This window comes from Orcinus orca, chromosome 1 (assembly GCF_937001465.1).
Source record: "Orcinus orca chromosome 1, mOrcOrc1.1, whole genome shotgun sequence".
Classification (NCBI taxonomy): domain Eukaryota; kingdom Metazoa; phylum Chordata; class Mammalia; order Artiodactyla; family Delphinidae; genus Orcinus; species Orcinus orca.
The window spans coordinates 94,427,344-94,444,150 of NC_064559.1; the positions used below are offsets into that span (position 1 = coordinate 94,427,344).

At 52.2% G+C, this 16,807-nt stretch overlaps 2 protein-coding genes across 5 annotated transcripts in view; one reads left to right on the forward strand and one right to left on the reverse strand.

The window, feature by feature from the left end:
• Window positions 1–1,799: 1,799 nt before the first annotated feature.
• On the forward strand, window positions 1,800–16,755 carry SPATA46 (spermatogenesis associated 46). Its single transcript, XM_004282026.3, has 4 exons — window positions 1,800–2,287; window positions 13,781–14,042; window positions 15,340–15,453; window positions 16,114–16,755. The coding sequence occupies exons 2-4, from the start codon at window positions 13,844–13,846 to the stop codon at window positions 16,638–16,640; spliced, it is 840 nt and encodes a 279-aa protein (XP_004282074.2). The 5' UTR covers window positions 1,800–2,287; window positions 13,781–13,843; the 3' UTR covers window positions 16,641–16,755.
• The window catches only part of LOC101284709 (carboxyl-terminal PDZ ligand of neuronal nitric oxide synthase protein), a 308,869-nt gene continuing 296,606 nt past the window's right edge, over window positions 4,545–16,807 (reverse strand). For 3 of the 4 annotated variants that reach the window (XM_049709116.1, XM_049709118.1, XM_004282024.4), the window contains 2 exons: window positions 8,869–9,178; window positions 4,545–8,047 (listed from right to left, as the gene is read on the reverse strand). In XM_049709116.1, the coding sequence (XP_049565073.1) occupies window positions 7,549–8,047; window positions 8,869–9,178 (809 nt within the window). In that variant the 3' untranslated portion in view covers window positions 4,545–7,548. The remainder of the gene's footprint in view (window positions 8,048–8,868; window positions 9,179–16,807) is intronic. The other variant, XM_049709120.1, reaches the window with a different exon arrangement.

The window sequence follows — 16,807 nt, forward strand, 5'->3', positions numbered from 1 at the left end:
TCGTGACAATCTATACTACCTACATAACTGCTGATTGATGAATGAGTGGGACGTGGGGAGAGGCATGGGCAGGGCTGCTGACCATGGGCACAGCCTCCTCCTTCAGCTTTATGACACGTGGGATCACCTTCCACAAGGCCTTTGCAACCTCTGCAGAAGACTCAGTTCCTAGAAATGTCACACCTTGGCCCAGCCTACAGGGAATTTACCAGGTCTGCTGCAAAGACCTTCTGACAGTTCTTGACTCAGAGGACCCAGGACTTAAACTGAGCAAGGAAGTTTGACAAACACAACTTACCAGATACCCAGAGACTGACCAGAAGGTAGTACAAGCTTGTTCTGGGTTTTCCTGTCCAGCACCTGGGACCATCCATTGTGGGCTCAGGATGCAGAGGGAGCGCATCCACTGGCTGAAGCTGCAGGGCTGATGGAGTTCCAGTCCCTCCATCTCAAAGGCCGGGCTGCCCCTTTGCTGCCATAGTGGCCTGGACTAACCAGAGCCACCCCATGGTAGCCATAGGGAGATGCTGTAAGTTGCCACGAGTTAGCCCACGAAGCAGGCTGGACACTTGGCCGTGCTTACACACCAGACCAAACCGGCGGGAGTTTTGTAATAAACAGGAGTGTAGAGATGCTACTGGCGGCAAACACGGAGGGTGCTCTAAGGCAGAGGTCCCCAACCCCCGGGCCACACCTTGGTACCAGTCCTTGGTCTGTTAGGAACCGGGCCGCACAGCAGGAGGTGAGTGGCGGGTGAGCGAGCGAAGCTTCATCCGTATTTACAGCCGCTCCCCAAGGCTCGCATTACCGCCTGAGCTCCGCCTCCTGTCAGATCAGCCGCGCCATTAGATTCTCATAGGAGCGCGAACCCTCCTGTGAACTGCGCATGCGAGGGATCTAGGTTGTGCGCTCCCTATGAGAATCTAATGCCTGATGATCTGAGGTGGAGCTGAGGCGGTGATGCTAGCACCGGGGAGTGGCTGCAAATATAGATTATCATTAGCAGAGAGGTTTGACTGCACAGAGACCATAATGAACCAATTGCTTGCAGACTCATATCACAACCCTATCAGTGAGTGGCAGGTGAAAACAAGCTCAGGGCTCCCACTGATTCTGCACTACGGTGAGTTGTAGAATTATTTCATTATATATTACAATGTAATAATAATAGAAATAAAGTGTACTTTTTTTCTCTTGGCCAGAAGAAAGTCACTTGACAGTGTTTACTTCATTAGTCTGAATGCTACAGAAGACCAAAAACAAAAAACAAAAAAACACAGCACATGCACAGAAACAAAACCCCAAACCACTAAAAACTGCCTAAACACTGATTTGTTAAGCAGAGCAGAGATGAAATTTCTCTAGCAGAGAAAGAGTAAAAAGGTAATGTGGGCCTTTTAAACCTTTAGTCCATTTAGCCAGGCTTCAGTTGGGATAAATGGAATATCAAAATCAGGCTCGTCTAGACGAAAACTGCATGGCTGTTTAAAAACCACTGAATAGGAGGAATGTGTTAGAAGGAAATAGATTAAAAACAATTAGACAATCGTTGACCCGCACCTATTTTTCTAATAAATTTCTATCAAGCGCCTCAGTCTAAAAATCTAATATACCTGGACCATTACTACTACCAGCAAGTCTTATTTATTTCTGGCCATTTATTCCTGAAAGTCTTGTGAGAAGACATGGTGAGGAGTAAATCCAACCGCACGTAGGATGGCGGACAAGAGAAAACACGCGTGATGCGCTTGAATCATCCCAAAACCATCCCCCACCCGCCGCCGGTCCATGGAAAAACTGTCTTCCACGAAACCAGTCCCTGCTGCCAAAAAGGTTGGGAACTGCTGCTCTAAGGAAGAAGGTGGCCAAGCAGATGGCACTGGAAACCACTGACTTGTTAAACAGTAAAACGCAAAACAAAAGTTGCAGTTTGTTGGGAGACTGCCTTTTGCTTTGGGGAATTTTCTTTTTCCTTTTTTTTTTTGTCTTTTCCAAGAGAGAGAAACTGGCAGCGTTTCCTGCTCCGAAAAGGACAGATTCCTCAGGCACCTCCCACGAGGGAGAAAGTAGCCTGGTGTCTGAGTTTGTCCTTAAATATTTCCTCAAGCTGGCTTCCCTGTATGGTCAGTAACCAAGTGATTCGTTCCGTGGGGTAGAGCTTCCCTGGGCTCCCTCGAGCTGGACTATTTATCATGGCAGCAGCTGGAGATAAGCTGGACACAAAGAGGATTTGTGTCTCCACGGGTCGGGCCCTAGATACGAACGTGGAGGAATTTTCTCATTAGTGGTAAGTCATGGAGGGGACTCCGGGCTTTCATCGTGTGACCCAGTGCAAACAGAGGCAGGGAGGAGGGCACCCTGGAGGGGCAAAGTCCTTGAAGATGCTTTCTCTGGACAACTGAAATGAAGGTTTCCAGAGTGGATTTCCTTGGGAGAGAGGAAAGACACTGAATGTTGTCTGCAAGCTGTTCGGGGTTAGGTGGGGCTTCATCTAGGAGAGCTGCATTTCTTTGTGTGGACTTAATTACTTGTTCCCACTCAGAGGGGAGCCACAGTGGGGGCCCCAGATCGGGCACCTCAAACCCAGTGGTTGGCTGGCAGGGGCAATGCTGAGTGAAGCCCAGGGGACCCCGAGGGCCAAAGTCTCAAAGGCAAGGAGGCGTAACCAGCGGTTGGCAGGCTGATCTGGGGAGCCCTGCGGTGGTGGAGATGTGGGTAGAGAGGGGACAGGGAGTTGAAGCACAGACGGTTCTAGAATACTCCCAGGAGTCACAGACTTCAAAGGGATTCGGAAGATGTCCGAGAGCAAACTGACCAGGAAGGAATTCTCTGAGCTTGGAGTAGTATCTGAGGTGCAGTCCCAGACTAGCTAATTCCATAAATTCTGAATGCCAGCTGGGGTTCCTCACCAGCACAGGCACAGACTTTAGGAATGAAGTGGGCTTCCTGATGACCTCTGATTTGTTCGTTTCCTTCAGCAACCACTATAGGCAGATTAAGCTCAGAGTCTGAAAAACACTTAGTTGAAATTACTCGCCCCCCCCCCCCCAATTTGGTACTTCATTGCATAACAGGCTACGCTAACATAGCCTGTTAGCATAACAGGAAGGCAGGTTCCGTGGTGTCCTCACCCATCGTGGGCATAGTGAGAGACAGAACCAGGTGTCTCTTCACCAGTGTTACCACTGTGCCCCAGACAGCACTCAGCTCACAGACAGGCTTGGATATGTTGTCTGAATACATGCATCCTTGTATCCCAGCTTCTAGACCAAAGGCTCAGAGCACAGCATTAAAAAATGTGACATATTCACATCCTTTTTCACACTTAAAAATTTCCTCAGAAGTTTTTAATTTTTACATTATAGTTTTTCATATTTGATCTCAGCCAAAAATAACTCCTTTGCATAATAGTGGGAAAGAAAAGCATACGAAAGGCACATTTCACACCTGAATGACTGCAGAAGTTGATCCTGAAGCCATCCAACGGGAGAGGTCACCCAAAGAATAGTCACTGGACTTAGCTTAAAGGAAGAAGTTGCTATTGTAAGTACTTTCAATGCCTTTTCCCAGGCATGGGATATGCTGGATTGGGTTTTGTGTTACTCCTGCTTTCCCAGAACAACACGCTGCTCCCCACTCCAGAGCGAGCGAGCAGTGTGAGTGCCCGTGGTCTTCGTGCTCGTCCTCTGACAAAGGAAGTGCAGGAGTGGAATTCAATGCAGGAAAGGCTGGAGACAGCCTCATGCCTGAGACATTTCTGATGTCCCCAGGGAGGGACCCCTGGCACATCGTGGGGGCGAATGATAGGGCTGGGCAGAAAGGGCCCATCCTTCCCCCTTTAGAAATGTGTGTGGCTTCTTTTCCTTCCCCTTCCTTTCTCTTCTTTACTTTGTCCCTTTTGAGGAGGTCAAAGGTCTGGCCAACTCTCAGCTGGGGGTCCTCTGGGTCTCCTGGTCTGACACCAACCAGGGGCAGCAAGGGGGTTAAAGGGGCTTCCGGCCACCGCTGCCCCAAGCCATGCTGTCTCAGTAAGGAGCATCTGGGTTGCCCCACTCTGGGGTTAGTGCCTACATCAGCAGCTTCGAGTTTTTTCCCAACATTGCTAATGACTCCGAATCTGATGGCAGCTCTGATCCCTCTCTGAAGAGTGCCTGTGTGCACACCTAGCTCTGTCCCCTCCTTGATGGGAGAGGGCTGTGGACCCCAGGTGGACGCTCTGGTGGTCACTCGCATTTCCTCCCTGCTTCCTTCTGAGGGGGAAGGTTGCGCCTTTGATGTTGATGCCCTGAACCAGACGTAGGTCTGGTTGGAAGAGGGACACTTCCACAGCAGCCAGCCAGTTAGAGGAACGTGTGAGGGCACATCCCGAGAGATCATTTCCTCCCAAGGTCTCGTGCTGGAGATCTGTCATCAGTGCCCATCATCCTCACGTCTCACTCTTCCAGGCTCACAAAGCAAAAGGCCAATGCTCTCCGCTCAATAAGGCAGCCTTCAGAAAAACCAACCACTCTGCATCAGTCAGGAGCAAAAAACCAAACCAGCAAAACCAAACCAAATCATTTTATTGTGTAGTTTCCTTCTACCAGAAGATTACTAAAAATATAAATATAAAATCTCTAGAAAACACTTGGAATAGCTCTGTAATATTCTTCTTTCCCCAAACGGGGGCCAACCTCTTTGTTCTTTAAAAGTTGATGGACTACATGAATGTCTTCATATCACCCACATTCGTTAACACAGATACATTTCTCTCCATGCAGGGGAATAGGCCACCTTCCTGCCAAGTTCTGGAAGCTCACCTTGCATCTATCAGGGTAAAACTATTGCTGAATATGGGAATACAGGACAGTGGGTGACAGGGAGAGAAAAAAACTCTGTGGCCCCAGCTTCCTCCTGTGGACACAGAAGACAGGCCCTTCATTTCTCCTCAGTACCCTGTCCTTGAGCAGACTGGGCCAAGCTTCCAGAGAAGTTGGCTTCACCATGAGGGGTGTGTCAGGGGGGTGACTGCCATGCCGCAGTCACGGGCAGGTCAGGCTGTTGACATGGACACGGGAAGTCAAGTGGGGCTTTGCATAGAGAGCTGGTCTGAGCCGGGGCCCTCAGCAGGATAGAAGTCGCTGTTCCTACTGGCCTCTGGGCTACACTTAGCCCTGGCACCAGGCACTCTCTGTCACATCTAGGACCTGATTTTAGCCTCAGAGAGCTCCTCCACCCGGTAGCAGCCTCACCCCTCCTGTAGAAGGATGGCTGAGATGGAGATCACAGAGAGGCCACCCAGACATTGAAGCAGGGTCCCACAGCTCCTTGTTTGGTACTAGACACAAGTCCAAGGAACACTGGGACCACCCTGGCCACGGTCCTGGGACAGCCTGATAGGATCCCTGGGCTAACCCTGGGTCTGAGGGCCAGGACCTCAGCAGCGGCTGGGTGTGGAGCAGAGAGCAGGGTGCTTAAGTCAGCCCGGGCCTGCCACCTCTGCACCTATGGCTACAATAACACCCGGCCAGAGCCACCCTGGTCTCTGGGAGAGGAGTAGCCCCAGAGTGCAGGAACCTGGTAAGTTTCCCATCAGAGAAGCAAACCAAGCTTCTGGGATGGAAGCACAGATGAGAGTGGGCTAGCTGCCAGCACGTGGGTTTAGTTCTCTGCCCCCAGCTCTGTGTTTTGTGCAGAACCCCAAGCCATTGTGGGAAAACTCACGGGCCCCCAAATGCTAGTCCTGAGAACTTCTGAGCATCAGGGTCAGAGATCAACATCTTTGTGATATTCCTGGAGTAAGTCAGGATCGACTCAATTCAGTAACAGCCTTCCTCACTTCACCACGGCCTGCAAGGTGCCCGGCGTGCCTGGACCCTCCTGAGGAAGATGAGACAAAGCTTCACTCTGAGAACGCAGGGTAGGAGAAAAGGCGGCGGGAGAGCTACGGCAAGGCCCCCGGCTGCAGAAGCAAGGAGGCGGGAAGGGCACCTGCATCCCGGTGGTCCCCCGAGGCTCCCAGGTCTACAGGAGTTAGCTTGGACATTTTATAAGGCAGGGGTGGTTCCTGGGGAGCAGGAACTGGGTGATGAGATGAAGTGGGCAGTGAGCTCTGGGGCACCCAGAGTGGGAAGCTGAACAAAGAATAGAAAAGGGGAGGCGGCAGGAGTCACAGAAGGAGAACTGAACAGCCCACTCTGGCCAGATGTGCCACTCCCAGCCTTCTCCCAGGGACCCAGCCACCTTGCTCAAAAAAAGGCATGTTCTCTTCTTGCTGCAAAGGCCCCCGGGGTTGGGATCACCCCCCGACAGGGTCTCTTGGCCACAGGAAAACAGCATGACAGGACCCCTGGTGGGAGACAGGAACACAGACGTGGGTTAACCCAGGAGGGCAGAACCAGTGGGGCTGTGTGAACTGTCAGTCCTTCACAGAGACCCCAGAGGCAGGCAGGTAGACAGCACCTTCTGTACGAGAGCGGAGCGCCTCCTACTTAAGCGTGGCCTGCTCCACGGTTCCTACCACAATCCAACCTCTCACACTTCTCACCTTGCTTCCTGCACTTACCACGCCTAGACCCTAGAACTACATCACATCACGCTGTGGAAACCCTGAAAAGCTGCTCTGAGCCCTTACGACTACTCTTTCCCCATCCCGTTTTCACTGCCTCCCCCACTACTGCTCTGGGTTCTCTCGGGACCAGCTCCCTGGACGCCAGGTTCCTGGGCCCTCCCCGCCAAACAAAATCAGAACGTGCTCTGCTGCTTCTGCCAGGGCCTGCCTAGCCCTGTCTTCACGCACAGCAAGGGAAGCCCGGGTCTCTTCTGTGCAAGGAGCCCGAGCGTAGCTGGCTGCATCATCTTGCCCAGTGCCTCTCCACACTCCCATGCCGGGCAGGCGCTCTCGGTGGCTGGCTCCGTGCCCTGCCTCAGGCTAGACGAGACACACCCTGTGAACCCGGGGTGTCGACACGGCTGCCTGAGGTCTCAGGTCTGGTAAGCACTGCCCCCGGCTTGCATCCACACGGGCAGAGGCGAGGTAACAACCCAAGGGCCTGTGCTGTCTTGGGGTCAGGAGGAGCTGTGGCTGGGCTGTGCTCAGGGTATGCGGCTTTCTGGGCCTGGGCCCAACATCGAGCCAAACCCGTCATCCCTCATCCAGCCTGATTCCTCCGGAGGCAGGAGGCCTCTGGCCCCCAGGGAGGAGAAGGAAGGAACCAGGAGGGCATGGGATGGAGAAGAGCAGGAAGCATGTGGGAGCCAGGCAGAGAGAATACCCTTCATCCTGGGCTGCTGGCCTTGCAGGTCAGTGGGAAGCCAGGGCAACTCGGAGCAGAGGCGCCCTGGTATCCAAGGGCTGCAGCCAGCACGCCAAGGAGCCATTCCACGGACGGACTCTTGAACTAGGACTACACATGGACTTGTGGCCCTGCAGCAGCCCGTGTGGAAGACTGGCTCTGCTGAGCCTTGTGCAGGCAGGACACGCAGCAGGGTGGAGCCGGGGCAAGGGCCAGGGTGTGCGGTGAAGAAGCGAGCGGAGGGGAGGGGGTCTCAGCAGGAGCAGAAGCAGCTCTACTCAAAGGACAGCAGGTCTGGGTGAGGGCCCTCCATGTCAGGGCTGGAGGTCCGTGCCCGAGGAGGCGGGCTGCTGTCCTCCAGAGGGTCAGCCAGGCTGATGGGGCTCAGGCTGAGTTTGAGGCCGTTTCTCTCGATGAGGCCAGGGGAGGAGGCCCTTCGGCACTCAGTCACCTTTAGCTTCGGTTCGTCCTGGTTGTCCTTGTGGATTAGGTCAGGTACCGACAGGGAAACCTCTCCATTGGGCAGAGCCTCGCCCCTGTCCACCATTTCCATGATGGCCTCTGGCTGTGAAGCATCTGCTGGGCTGGGCTGGGCAGTGGGAGGGGAGTCCTGGGGCTGCCCAGGTGACAGCTCTGTCCCATACTCCAGACTGCTTAGGACTGGCTGCGATGAAATCAGCATGTCCTGGGTGGTCTTCAGGGCCCGAGGGGTTCGCTTCCTGGTGGTAGGAGGCGGGGGATCCAGCCGAGGGAATGCTTCCTGCAGGGATGACCTATAAGGTTGGTGACATGAGCTGACATAAGGCTGGAGAGACACCGTGCTGCACCTTCCACTCACCCACCCGGGAAGGGCTTTCCGCTCCGGGCTCTCGTTCTTGGTTTAGCGTGCGAGTCTCGGCAGTTGGAGCACAAATGGCTTTGGGCCTGTCACCTCCTCACTCGGTGTTCACAACAGCACGAAGTGTTAACACTGGGACCACTGGTGAACCGCGTCCCGTCAGAACCTACACAATAGCCCTGAAAAGCGCATCACCACTTGGGGAGTGTAGGTGTCTAAAACGAGGCTGGACACGGGAGGGCTGCCAAAGCAGGCTCCCCTCCCCCCTGACCGGTGGGTTCCCCCAGACGCCGGCTTCTCCACTACCAACAGTCAGGGCAGCACTTCTCAGGCGCGGCTGGGTGTCAGAATCCCCCCGGGGAGCTTCCGGCAATGCCTGGGTTTGAATCCAGCTCTGCCAGTTACTAACTTTGTAACCTTAAGCTCCTCACGTTACCTCTCTGAACCTGCTTTACCTGCAAAATGGAAATGATATACTTCATCTCAGAAGGCTGTTTCAGGGTTCGGTAAAATAACGCAGCGGAAGCACAGCACGGCGCTAGGACGTGATGGGCACGCCGTAAACGTCAGCCGTGGTGGGAGCGTTGAAGCCGGCTCCCGCAAACATGGCCCGATCCTTCAGCTGTTCTTTACGTGACAACCTCCGTCCCTACCCCAAGGCCATTCTCCCCTCTAGACACTACAGTTTGTCGCAGGCCTCTTCCAGTGGGTCCAGACCCGTGAGGATGTCAGGGCGGGAGGGAGAGATGCACTCACCTTCCGTCATCCACGTCAGCCCCGCCGGCCAGCTGGGCCCCTGCAGTCTTGTTGACCTCCATCGTGCCCACGCTGCCCAGGCTCGAGGGCTCTTTTCTCCGCAGGAAGTCGTTAACTTTGGCCCCCATGGCTTTGCCCAGGTTCTTGAGGTGCTGGCTGCTGCCCACCCAGAGTCCAGGCCCTCCGGGCTCCACAGACCCCAGGGCGGCAGAGCAGGGGGCCGCGGGCCTGGACACGTGGGGGAAGGAGCGGCTTGGCTGGAGCTTTGGAGTGAGGGCCGTGTTCAAGTTCTCAAACATGCTGTGGTCGACTACAAAGAGGGAAAGACAGAGAGCCGGTGAGGGGAGGGGAGGGGGGCCTCGACCCCATCACTTTTGATACCACACCCACAACTTGTAACTTCATGAGGTTTTGGAAATAGTCAAGAGGGAGGCAGCAAAGACACTCTTGAACCTTCCGATCCAGTTGTTCTGATGGGATGTGGGACCAGAAATTCTAGTTCTGCCTCACCCAGGTTAATCAGTGATGAACTCTAGCCACAAAAAAGCTAACGTATCCCTTTAAACATGCCTCCTTGACTCATGGCTTAACCCCTTACCTTGGGGTCACCAGGCCCTTTGAAGTAAAGACAAACAAGGATGAAGCAATGAGATGTGACATTTTTACACTGCCATGAGCACATGTGGAGCTCTCTGACTCAGGCGCTGGGGTAGAAGCTGGTGGAGGGATGGCAAGTATGAGGCTGGGAGTTGGAAGCTCCCTGCTAAAAAGTCACATGTGTAGCACGTTTTCTCCATGAAAAATGCTCACTTCTCTTGGAGGTGGAACTTGGGAGAATGGGACAGCTGCATGCAGAGAGATGCTAAGTGGTGGTTCAGAACCAGTTCACGCCAAGTGGACAAAGCACTTGGTGCCAAGGAAGCAGGAGGAAGCTGACAAACGCCAGCTCACTTAATCTTCACAAGCTAGTAAGGTGGGGCATGGTAAGATTTCTCTTTACAGAGGAAGAAGATGGGGCTCAGAGTAATGAACTGCTGGGCCCGAGGTCACAGCCCAATTACTGGCACAGTGGGAACTAGAACCCAGGTTTTCTCACCTAAAGCTCAGGGCTCTTGCCACTACTTCTCCTGCCTTGCAATGGAATAAATGCCTAAATATGCCTCGTGCACAGTCTGCCTCTCAGGGATCTCTGTTCGGCTGGAAAGATTAACTCAAAGGGCTGGGAGGAGACCCACTGGGTTGTAAACACTTGCAGGGCAGAAGCCATGTCTCATTCATCTTTGTGTCTTTAACAGCTAGCCTGGGTGTGGCACACAGTAGGTGCTCAATAAATACCCTGAAATGCAGATAGAGAATCGTGGAGACCGAGACCACAGTAGCTCCGAGGTCTGTAGTTGGAATGGCTAGAGCTCAGGGCTCTAAGCCACGCTGTCCACACACTTGCACAGAGGCAGCCTCTCCCCACCAGGAAATCCAGCTCAGGCCTCAGTGCAGCCAGACCCACTCTGGGGCCTTGGAAGCAGGCTTGAGGTTGCTGTCCTTACCAGCTACTCCAGATATTTTGTCGGTCTCAGAGGAGGAGAGCGATTTGGGCATAGGCTCTGCTCCTGGTCAATACCTCTGCTAAGTGCCTACTCCTGCCGAGCCTTCCTAAGAGTAACTGAGGTTAGGGTATACGTTTTCTTCTGTTGAACTTTTGCATAAAGCAATTCTCTGCTCTGCACTGCTGAGTCCTGGGCACTGGGGAGCATTTCTCTTTATTGTGGTTTTACGCAGAGATATCCCTTCTGAGCCAACTACCTCAATAAGCCATATGCTAAGGGTCTTCGGGCAGCAGGAGGAAGCTGTGGGAGGAGTGGAGATCTCCCCCTGTGATGAACCCCACAGTCTTCACCTCTGTAACTGCCCCTAACCCACGTGCAAGAAAAGCACCACTGCAGGGGACATGCTAGGAACTCGACTAGAGCATCCCTGGGACACGGGGCACAGAGCCGACTGGTTCAGGCTGGCTGGGCTCCAGACGTAGACCCAGCACACTAGGAGGAGATCCCGGCCCATCCCACAACAGGGGTATCGACTCTTGAGTCTTCTCCTGAGAGTATAAATCTTGCCATGTCATCCACTTTTGCATAATTTACCTATCATGTCCCATATCCTTCTAATTTTTCTTTAATCGTGAACTCTGCAAACTAGCAGAGAAGCCTTTGGAAACTAAAGCATTTAATGATTTCCCCCCAAACCAGAAAGTATTGGGGCCACCATGAAACTAGAGCAAATGTTCAAGAGATATATGCCAGGGAAGAGGGCCAATCCCCACCACTTTCGGGTTCATATAGTTCTGTGGCTGTTTCCTTACTGGTTTAATGTGAGTGTTCAGAGCAGACACATTCACTTCTAAAAGTGTAAGTACCAGAAACACCTGGCAAAGTGACTTGTAAATTGTGAGCCCCTTTGATTATAATTATTGAAGAAACACATTCTAAGAAACATAAATAACTTTTGGATCAAGCACCATTTTAGATTTCCTGTACTTCTTGTTTCTCTACCCTTCAGGATGTATACACTGAATTCTTAAGTAATTTAAAGATAGCTCATCATATACTCTCTTCATAATTCTCTTAAGTCTTCTGGTAAATACATCTTGTCTTTAATAATAAAATAAGTCCCTTGATGGGAAGAAGCATCTTAAGTGACATTTTTTGTCTGTAATGCTCAGCATAGGGCCTTGCACAACAGTAGGCATTTAATAAATTCATTGAATTGACTTTTGATACGAATACTTAAAACTGACTGCATTATGGGCTAACATCGTAGAAAAGCTATTCCCCAAGCCTTCTTCCATTTACAAAAGACACTCAAAAACCCCTCCTCTGGGAGCGGTCCACGGGGGCTCTTGAGGTCAGGCTGGGAAAAACTGCCCTTCTCTCCAAAGCAGGACTCTGGCTGGGGCTCCCTTCATCTTTACATCTGAGGGATGTGCAGCGAGCCCCTTTCCTGCTGGAGGCACTAATGACCCCACACTCTGTCAGGACGGGAGGCTTGGTGGTTCAGAAAATAATGGCGATGGCAGAAAGAAAGGTGACTGGATCCCAACCAGGTGGCCCTCCTAACAGCACCCCCCAGCATGCACATAGCCAAGCAGAGGGGAGCATCTGGGGCCAAGGTCATCCAAAAGAAAGACAGTATCTTACCTGTCCGAGAAAGGGGCTCGGAAAGCAGGCGGGAAACAAATGAGAGAGAGAGACACATTTTATGTAGTGACCGACCACTATGGGAGTGTCAGCTCCCGTCTGGGTCACCAGCAACAGCCCACCAAGAGGATATAGCATGCAAGACAGGGGTCCTGCTATGAGGAGTGTAACGGACCTGGATGACCAGGTTCCCATATGCTTTTTAATAAACCAAAACAGAGCCGTATTTTAAAAATTCTACAAACAGGTGCTGGTGCAGCCTCCTGTATTTCCCCCAATGTTCTGAGGCCCCTTTACATTACGTATATCTGAAGTTCCTAGCTGGCAGTGGGAGGAATGCAATGGGCCAAGGCAACATGAAATTCTAAGTCTTCTGGATCCTGTGTACGTCACTCGTTTTTTTGCTGTCTCGTTTCCAACATGTGAATCCCTAGATTTTAGACCGGAAAGACGTTCATTCATCCACTCCAACCGTCTACATTAACAAAATGGGAAAGGCAGGTGGCAGAGAGGTCTGCCTAATACCGCACAGGGAGGTAACGGCAGAGCAGGGGTTAGAACTCACATAGACTGACTCCCAGACCCACGATCCTTCTCTACACCATGACGGCCAAGTGAGACTGCCAATACCCTCAAAGTTGCCAAGGTACATGGCGTCAAGTTACACCCTAACATGTTCTAACGTTCCAAGCCAGGCTATGAAGGAGGTCCATGAGATCTCATTCTCCGCACTGTCCTGCAAATGTTTAAGTACTGTGAATAAACACGGGCGGGAAGACAACTCTGGAATCTCACATGCACATGCTAACTCACACTTGCTCCACACACTGCGAGGGGAGCCCACTGCTGACTATGGGCTGGGCCAGACCTTTCCCACCCAGCACAAACATACCCACCTTTAGATCTAAAGCCCTGTATGCATCTAGTCACGATGATCTAGAATGGGGCACCTTCAAGCTCATCTTTCAACCCTCTAGCTAGCAGGCTGGCCACGTTGTTACATGACAGAAGGGAAGCAAAGAGAAGAGGCTACCTCGCCACTCTGAGTACGTAGCCTTACTACCAAATTGCTTATAATGAGCAAAATGGTGCTAAGTCACCCATTTATGTTTCAGTCATTTGCTAAAAACAGACAGCACCATTTAAAACAGTATTTGGTCCCTATTCTTAGGACATACATATTGAAGTATTTAGGCACAAAGGGACATTATGTTTGTAATTTACCTTCAAATATCTCAGCAAAAAAATGTATGCACACATAGAGGCAGAGAGGGAGGGAGGGAATTGATAAGACAAATGGAGTAACATGTTAACAATAGGAAAATCTAGATGCAGGTTACGTGGATGTTCCCTGTTCAAATTTTATTTTTGCAGCTTTTTATAAGTTTGAAATTATTTCCAAAGAGAAATGTAAAAAAATATACCCCAAACCAAAAAAACAGAAACTAACGTAAAACAACGAAAACATCTGGTGACAGAGGTTAGGCAGATGAAAAAAGCAAAGAGGTCTTTAAGAGAGGACAGAGGATCCCAGAGCTGGGGGTGGTGACAGCAACGACATGGAAAAGGGACACTAGAGAACAGAGGGGGCGCATAGACAACATCGCTATCAGGTCTCTACTACATTCCTCCCGCTCTCTGGGTATCCCCAATCAAGACAGGCCACGGAAGAATGACAAGTGAAAAACATCTTTAAAATTTTTTTATCTTGCTTGCTACAGACCCCATCCATCTTTCGAGAGGGATAACCTCCCTGGCGAGTAGAATCATGTGGCCTTTTTGTGATGTCAGCTGAGCTCAGAATGTTTATTGCCTGGACAACCCAACCAGCCTCCTGGAAGCAGGCGTGTGTGACCTCCATACACTTCAGTAGTCAGAATATGGAGAACTTCTCACTCCTCAGCATTTCTGGACCTCGAATCTCTTCCTCTGCTCTGAGCACTTTTCCTGATATCACGCCCTCACGTGCCACCAGCTTGCCAGGTAAACTCTCGTGCCACTAGGGCCACAAAAATGTGGTTTTCTGAAGCTTGTAATTGAGTACTCTACCAGATCATGTTACAGGACCACGATTTAGTGAGAAAGTCAAATTACACGTGGGGAGAAAATAATTTTTCAAAATGTTGCCTACATGGTAAGTAGTTCCTGCTGTTGATTCATTTCTTGCAAGGGAAGGATGGGGGAAACATTTGTTATCAGGCTTTTTTCCCCCTCTGAATCTGCATGAACCCTCAAAGTGACAGTTTGTCTAAGTAAGGAGTATGTACTAGTTTCAGCCCTGTTTTGACAACCTGGAGAAGATCTAGACTTATCAATCCATCAGAAGGAACCTAAGGCAGGGGGGAACTGATGAGCCTATCCTGGAATAAAGTTGAATGTGCTGAGGACTTGCTATTCAAAGCATGGTCTATGGACCTGCAACGTCACCATCACCTGGGAGCTTGTCAGAAAAAGGCAGAATCTCAGGCCCTACCTCAGACCCGCTGAATCAGAATCTGCATTTTTAACAAGATCTCCAGGTGATTCCTATGCACATGAAAGTCTGAGAAATGCTGTTCTGTGAAGTGGTTCTCCTAAGCATCCGTTTGCCTATACACGGGACATTTGTATCCGTTTCCCAAACTGAGCACAGCCACTGCTCTGCGATTTGAGGCAAGCCAGCTTCTTAATCCAAGTATTAGCAACCATCAGGCAGCTGGGGTCCACCTGAACACTCTCTGGCTGTGGGTGGGAGGCGTTTTAATTGGAGAAATGGGCTTCTCGTCCTCAAAGGGATCTTGTAACATAGCTACGCGGTCCTCGACCAGACTCCCTCCTCTGGGCCCTCCAGGGACCCAAAGGCTGCAATGCAGAGTGAAAACACACACACACACACACACACACACACACACATACACACACACACTCTCTCTCTCTCTCTCTCCCCCTCCCCCTCTCCCTCCCCCTCTCCCCCCCCCCCCTCTCTCTCTCTCAGCTGCAGGAGGGTCAAGAGCGGGGAGGGCCAGGCAGAAAGCTGTCATCTGGTCCACATCTTATATTCTTCTTTGGAGAGGACCTTTCCAGGGCCTCAATGACACCAGCACCCCATTTGGAATTCCCCAGGAGGTCATCCAGAATAGCTCTGCCTATGTGGATGCCACAAAGGTCATTGTTTTGCTTCAGTTTTGCAGTGCCTTAAAGCACCAAGGTTGAACCTCTAGGTATGTCTCGGGGGGAGGGGCCCCAACAAGAGGACGCCCAACCTTGCTCAGCTCACCAGAGTGTTTCCTTTGTAACCCAGGCATTGCAAAGACTGTGTCTCCTACTGAGGCGTCCAGCCCAGCTCAGGCCCTGCCACCCCAGTACCAAAGCGGCGCTCTCCGGCATGGGGTGCACAACACGGTGCTCTCAGCAGGTGAGGCCTTCTCTGACTCAGGTGGGCACATGTGAGAAGCTGGGGGAACAGGGGCTGCTCCCCTAAGGGCAGGGTGCCTGTGTGTGGGATCGCCGCGTGCTGCCTGTCCCCACTGCAGTCTCCTGTCCGGTGCTTCCTTTAGCAGAGACCTGCAGGTCTGTGAAGTCCTCTGCTTCTCCTCTCCTGTCTCTCAGGCTGAGGGAGAACAGCACTTTCTGCCTGACTGGGCTGTTGCAGGCAGACAGCGAGGCTGGAGAAACGGCCACAACCAGTGGTGGTAGAAAGAGGGGCTCTAGGAGGCCAGAGGTCTGGCTGCCTGCTGAGCCACCTGTGCCTATCCTCAGAGGAGGCAGAGGAAAGGTGCCTGCAGGGAGGGATGCACCTGACAAACGCCAAGGCTTAGTCATTGCAAGGGGAGTCTCTACCTAGAGATCAAACTGCTTTTCTCTGGAGAGCAGGAAGGAAGGCCTTAGCCTGCTCTCCCCACCCCATCCTCTGTCTGCTCTCAGAACTGCACTCAAGGAGGGGCAGAGGTAACCTGAGGTCCTGCCTGACTACCTGCTTTCTTGCCCTTCTGCTTCTCCACCCGGCCTCCAGCCACCCCAGGTCTCACTGCTCCCTGCCCGGCTCGAGGCTCAGACCCAGCCCTTTCCTTTGCAGGCTGCATCTCGGGGGACCCCCCAAACAGAGAGAAGCTGAGGAGGAATTGCACCATCTACCGGCCCTGGTTCTCCCCTTACAGCTACTTTGTATGCAAGGACAGAGAGAGCCACCTGGAGACCTACAGCTTCCCAGAGGTGCAGCGGGACGAGGGCAGGGGGGACAGCTGCCTCCCAGACGACACGGCTGAGAGCATCTGCTCATCCTCCTCCTCCCCAGAGAACACCTGCCCCCAAGAGGCCACCAAGAAATCCAGACACGGCCTGGATTCCACAGACTACATCACATCCCAGGACATCCTAATGGCCTCCAAGTGGTACCCGGCCCAGCAGAACGGCTACAAGTGTGCGGCCTGCTGCCGTATGTACCCGACGCTGCACTCCCTCAAGAGCCACATCAAGGGGGGCTACAAGGAGGGTTTCAGCTGCAAGGTGTACTATCGCAAGCTCAAAACCCTCTGGGGCAAGGAGCAGAAGGGCCGGCCGGGAGACAGGCTTTCCTCAGGCAGCTGCCAGGCCTTCAAGTAGGCCTGCTGGGTGGCGGCAGCTGTCTTGTTAGCGGACAACGCTTTAGGTAAACAGGAGATGATGCCTATTTATGTCTCTACAGAGAGACCAATAAACCAAAGTTAGTGACAGCCTTCTGTCAAGTCTGAGGTCACCCTGTACCACCTGTCCTTCTCAGTCCCTGGTCC

Excerpts from the sequence above, each read along its gene's own strand:
- SPATA46 (XM_004282026.3), top strand. The coding sequence starts at position 13,844 with ATGTCAGCTGAGCTCAGAATGTTTATTGCCTGGACAACCCAACCAGCC. Across the intron at positions 14,043-15,339 it reads ACGTGCCACCAGCTTGCCAG|GCATTGCAAAGACTGTGTCT; the intron begins GTAAACTCTCGT and ends TTTGTAACCCAG. Across the intron at positions 15,454-16,113 it reads CAACACGGTGCTCTCAGCAG|GCTGCATCTCGGGGGACCCC; the intron begins GTGAGGCCTTCT and ends TTTCCTTTGCAG.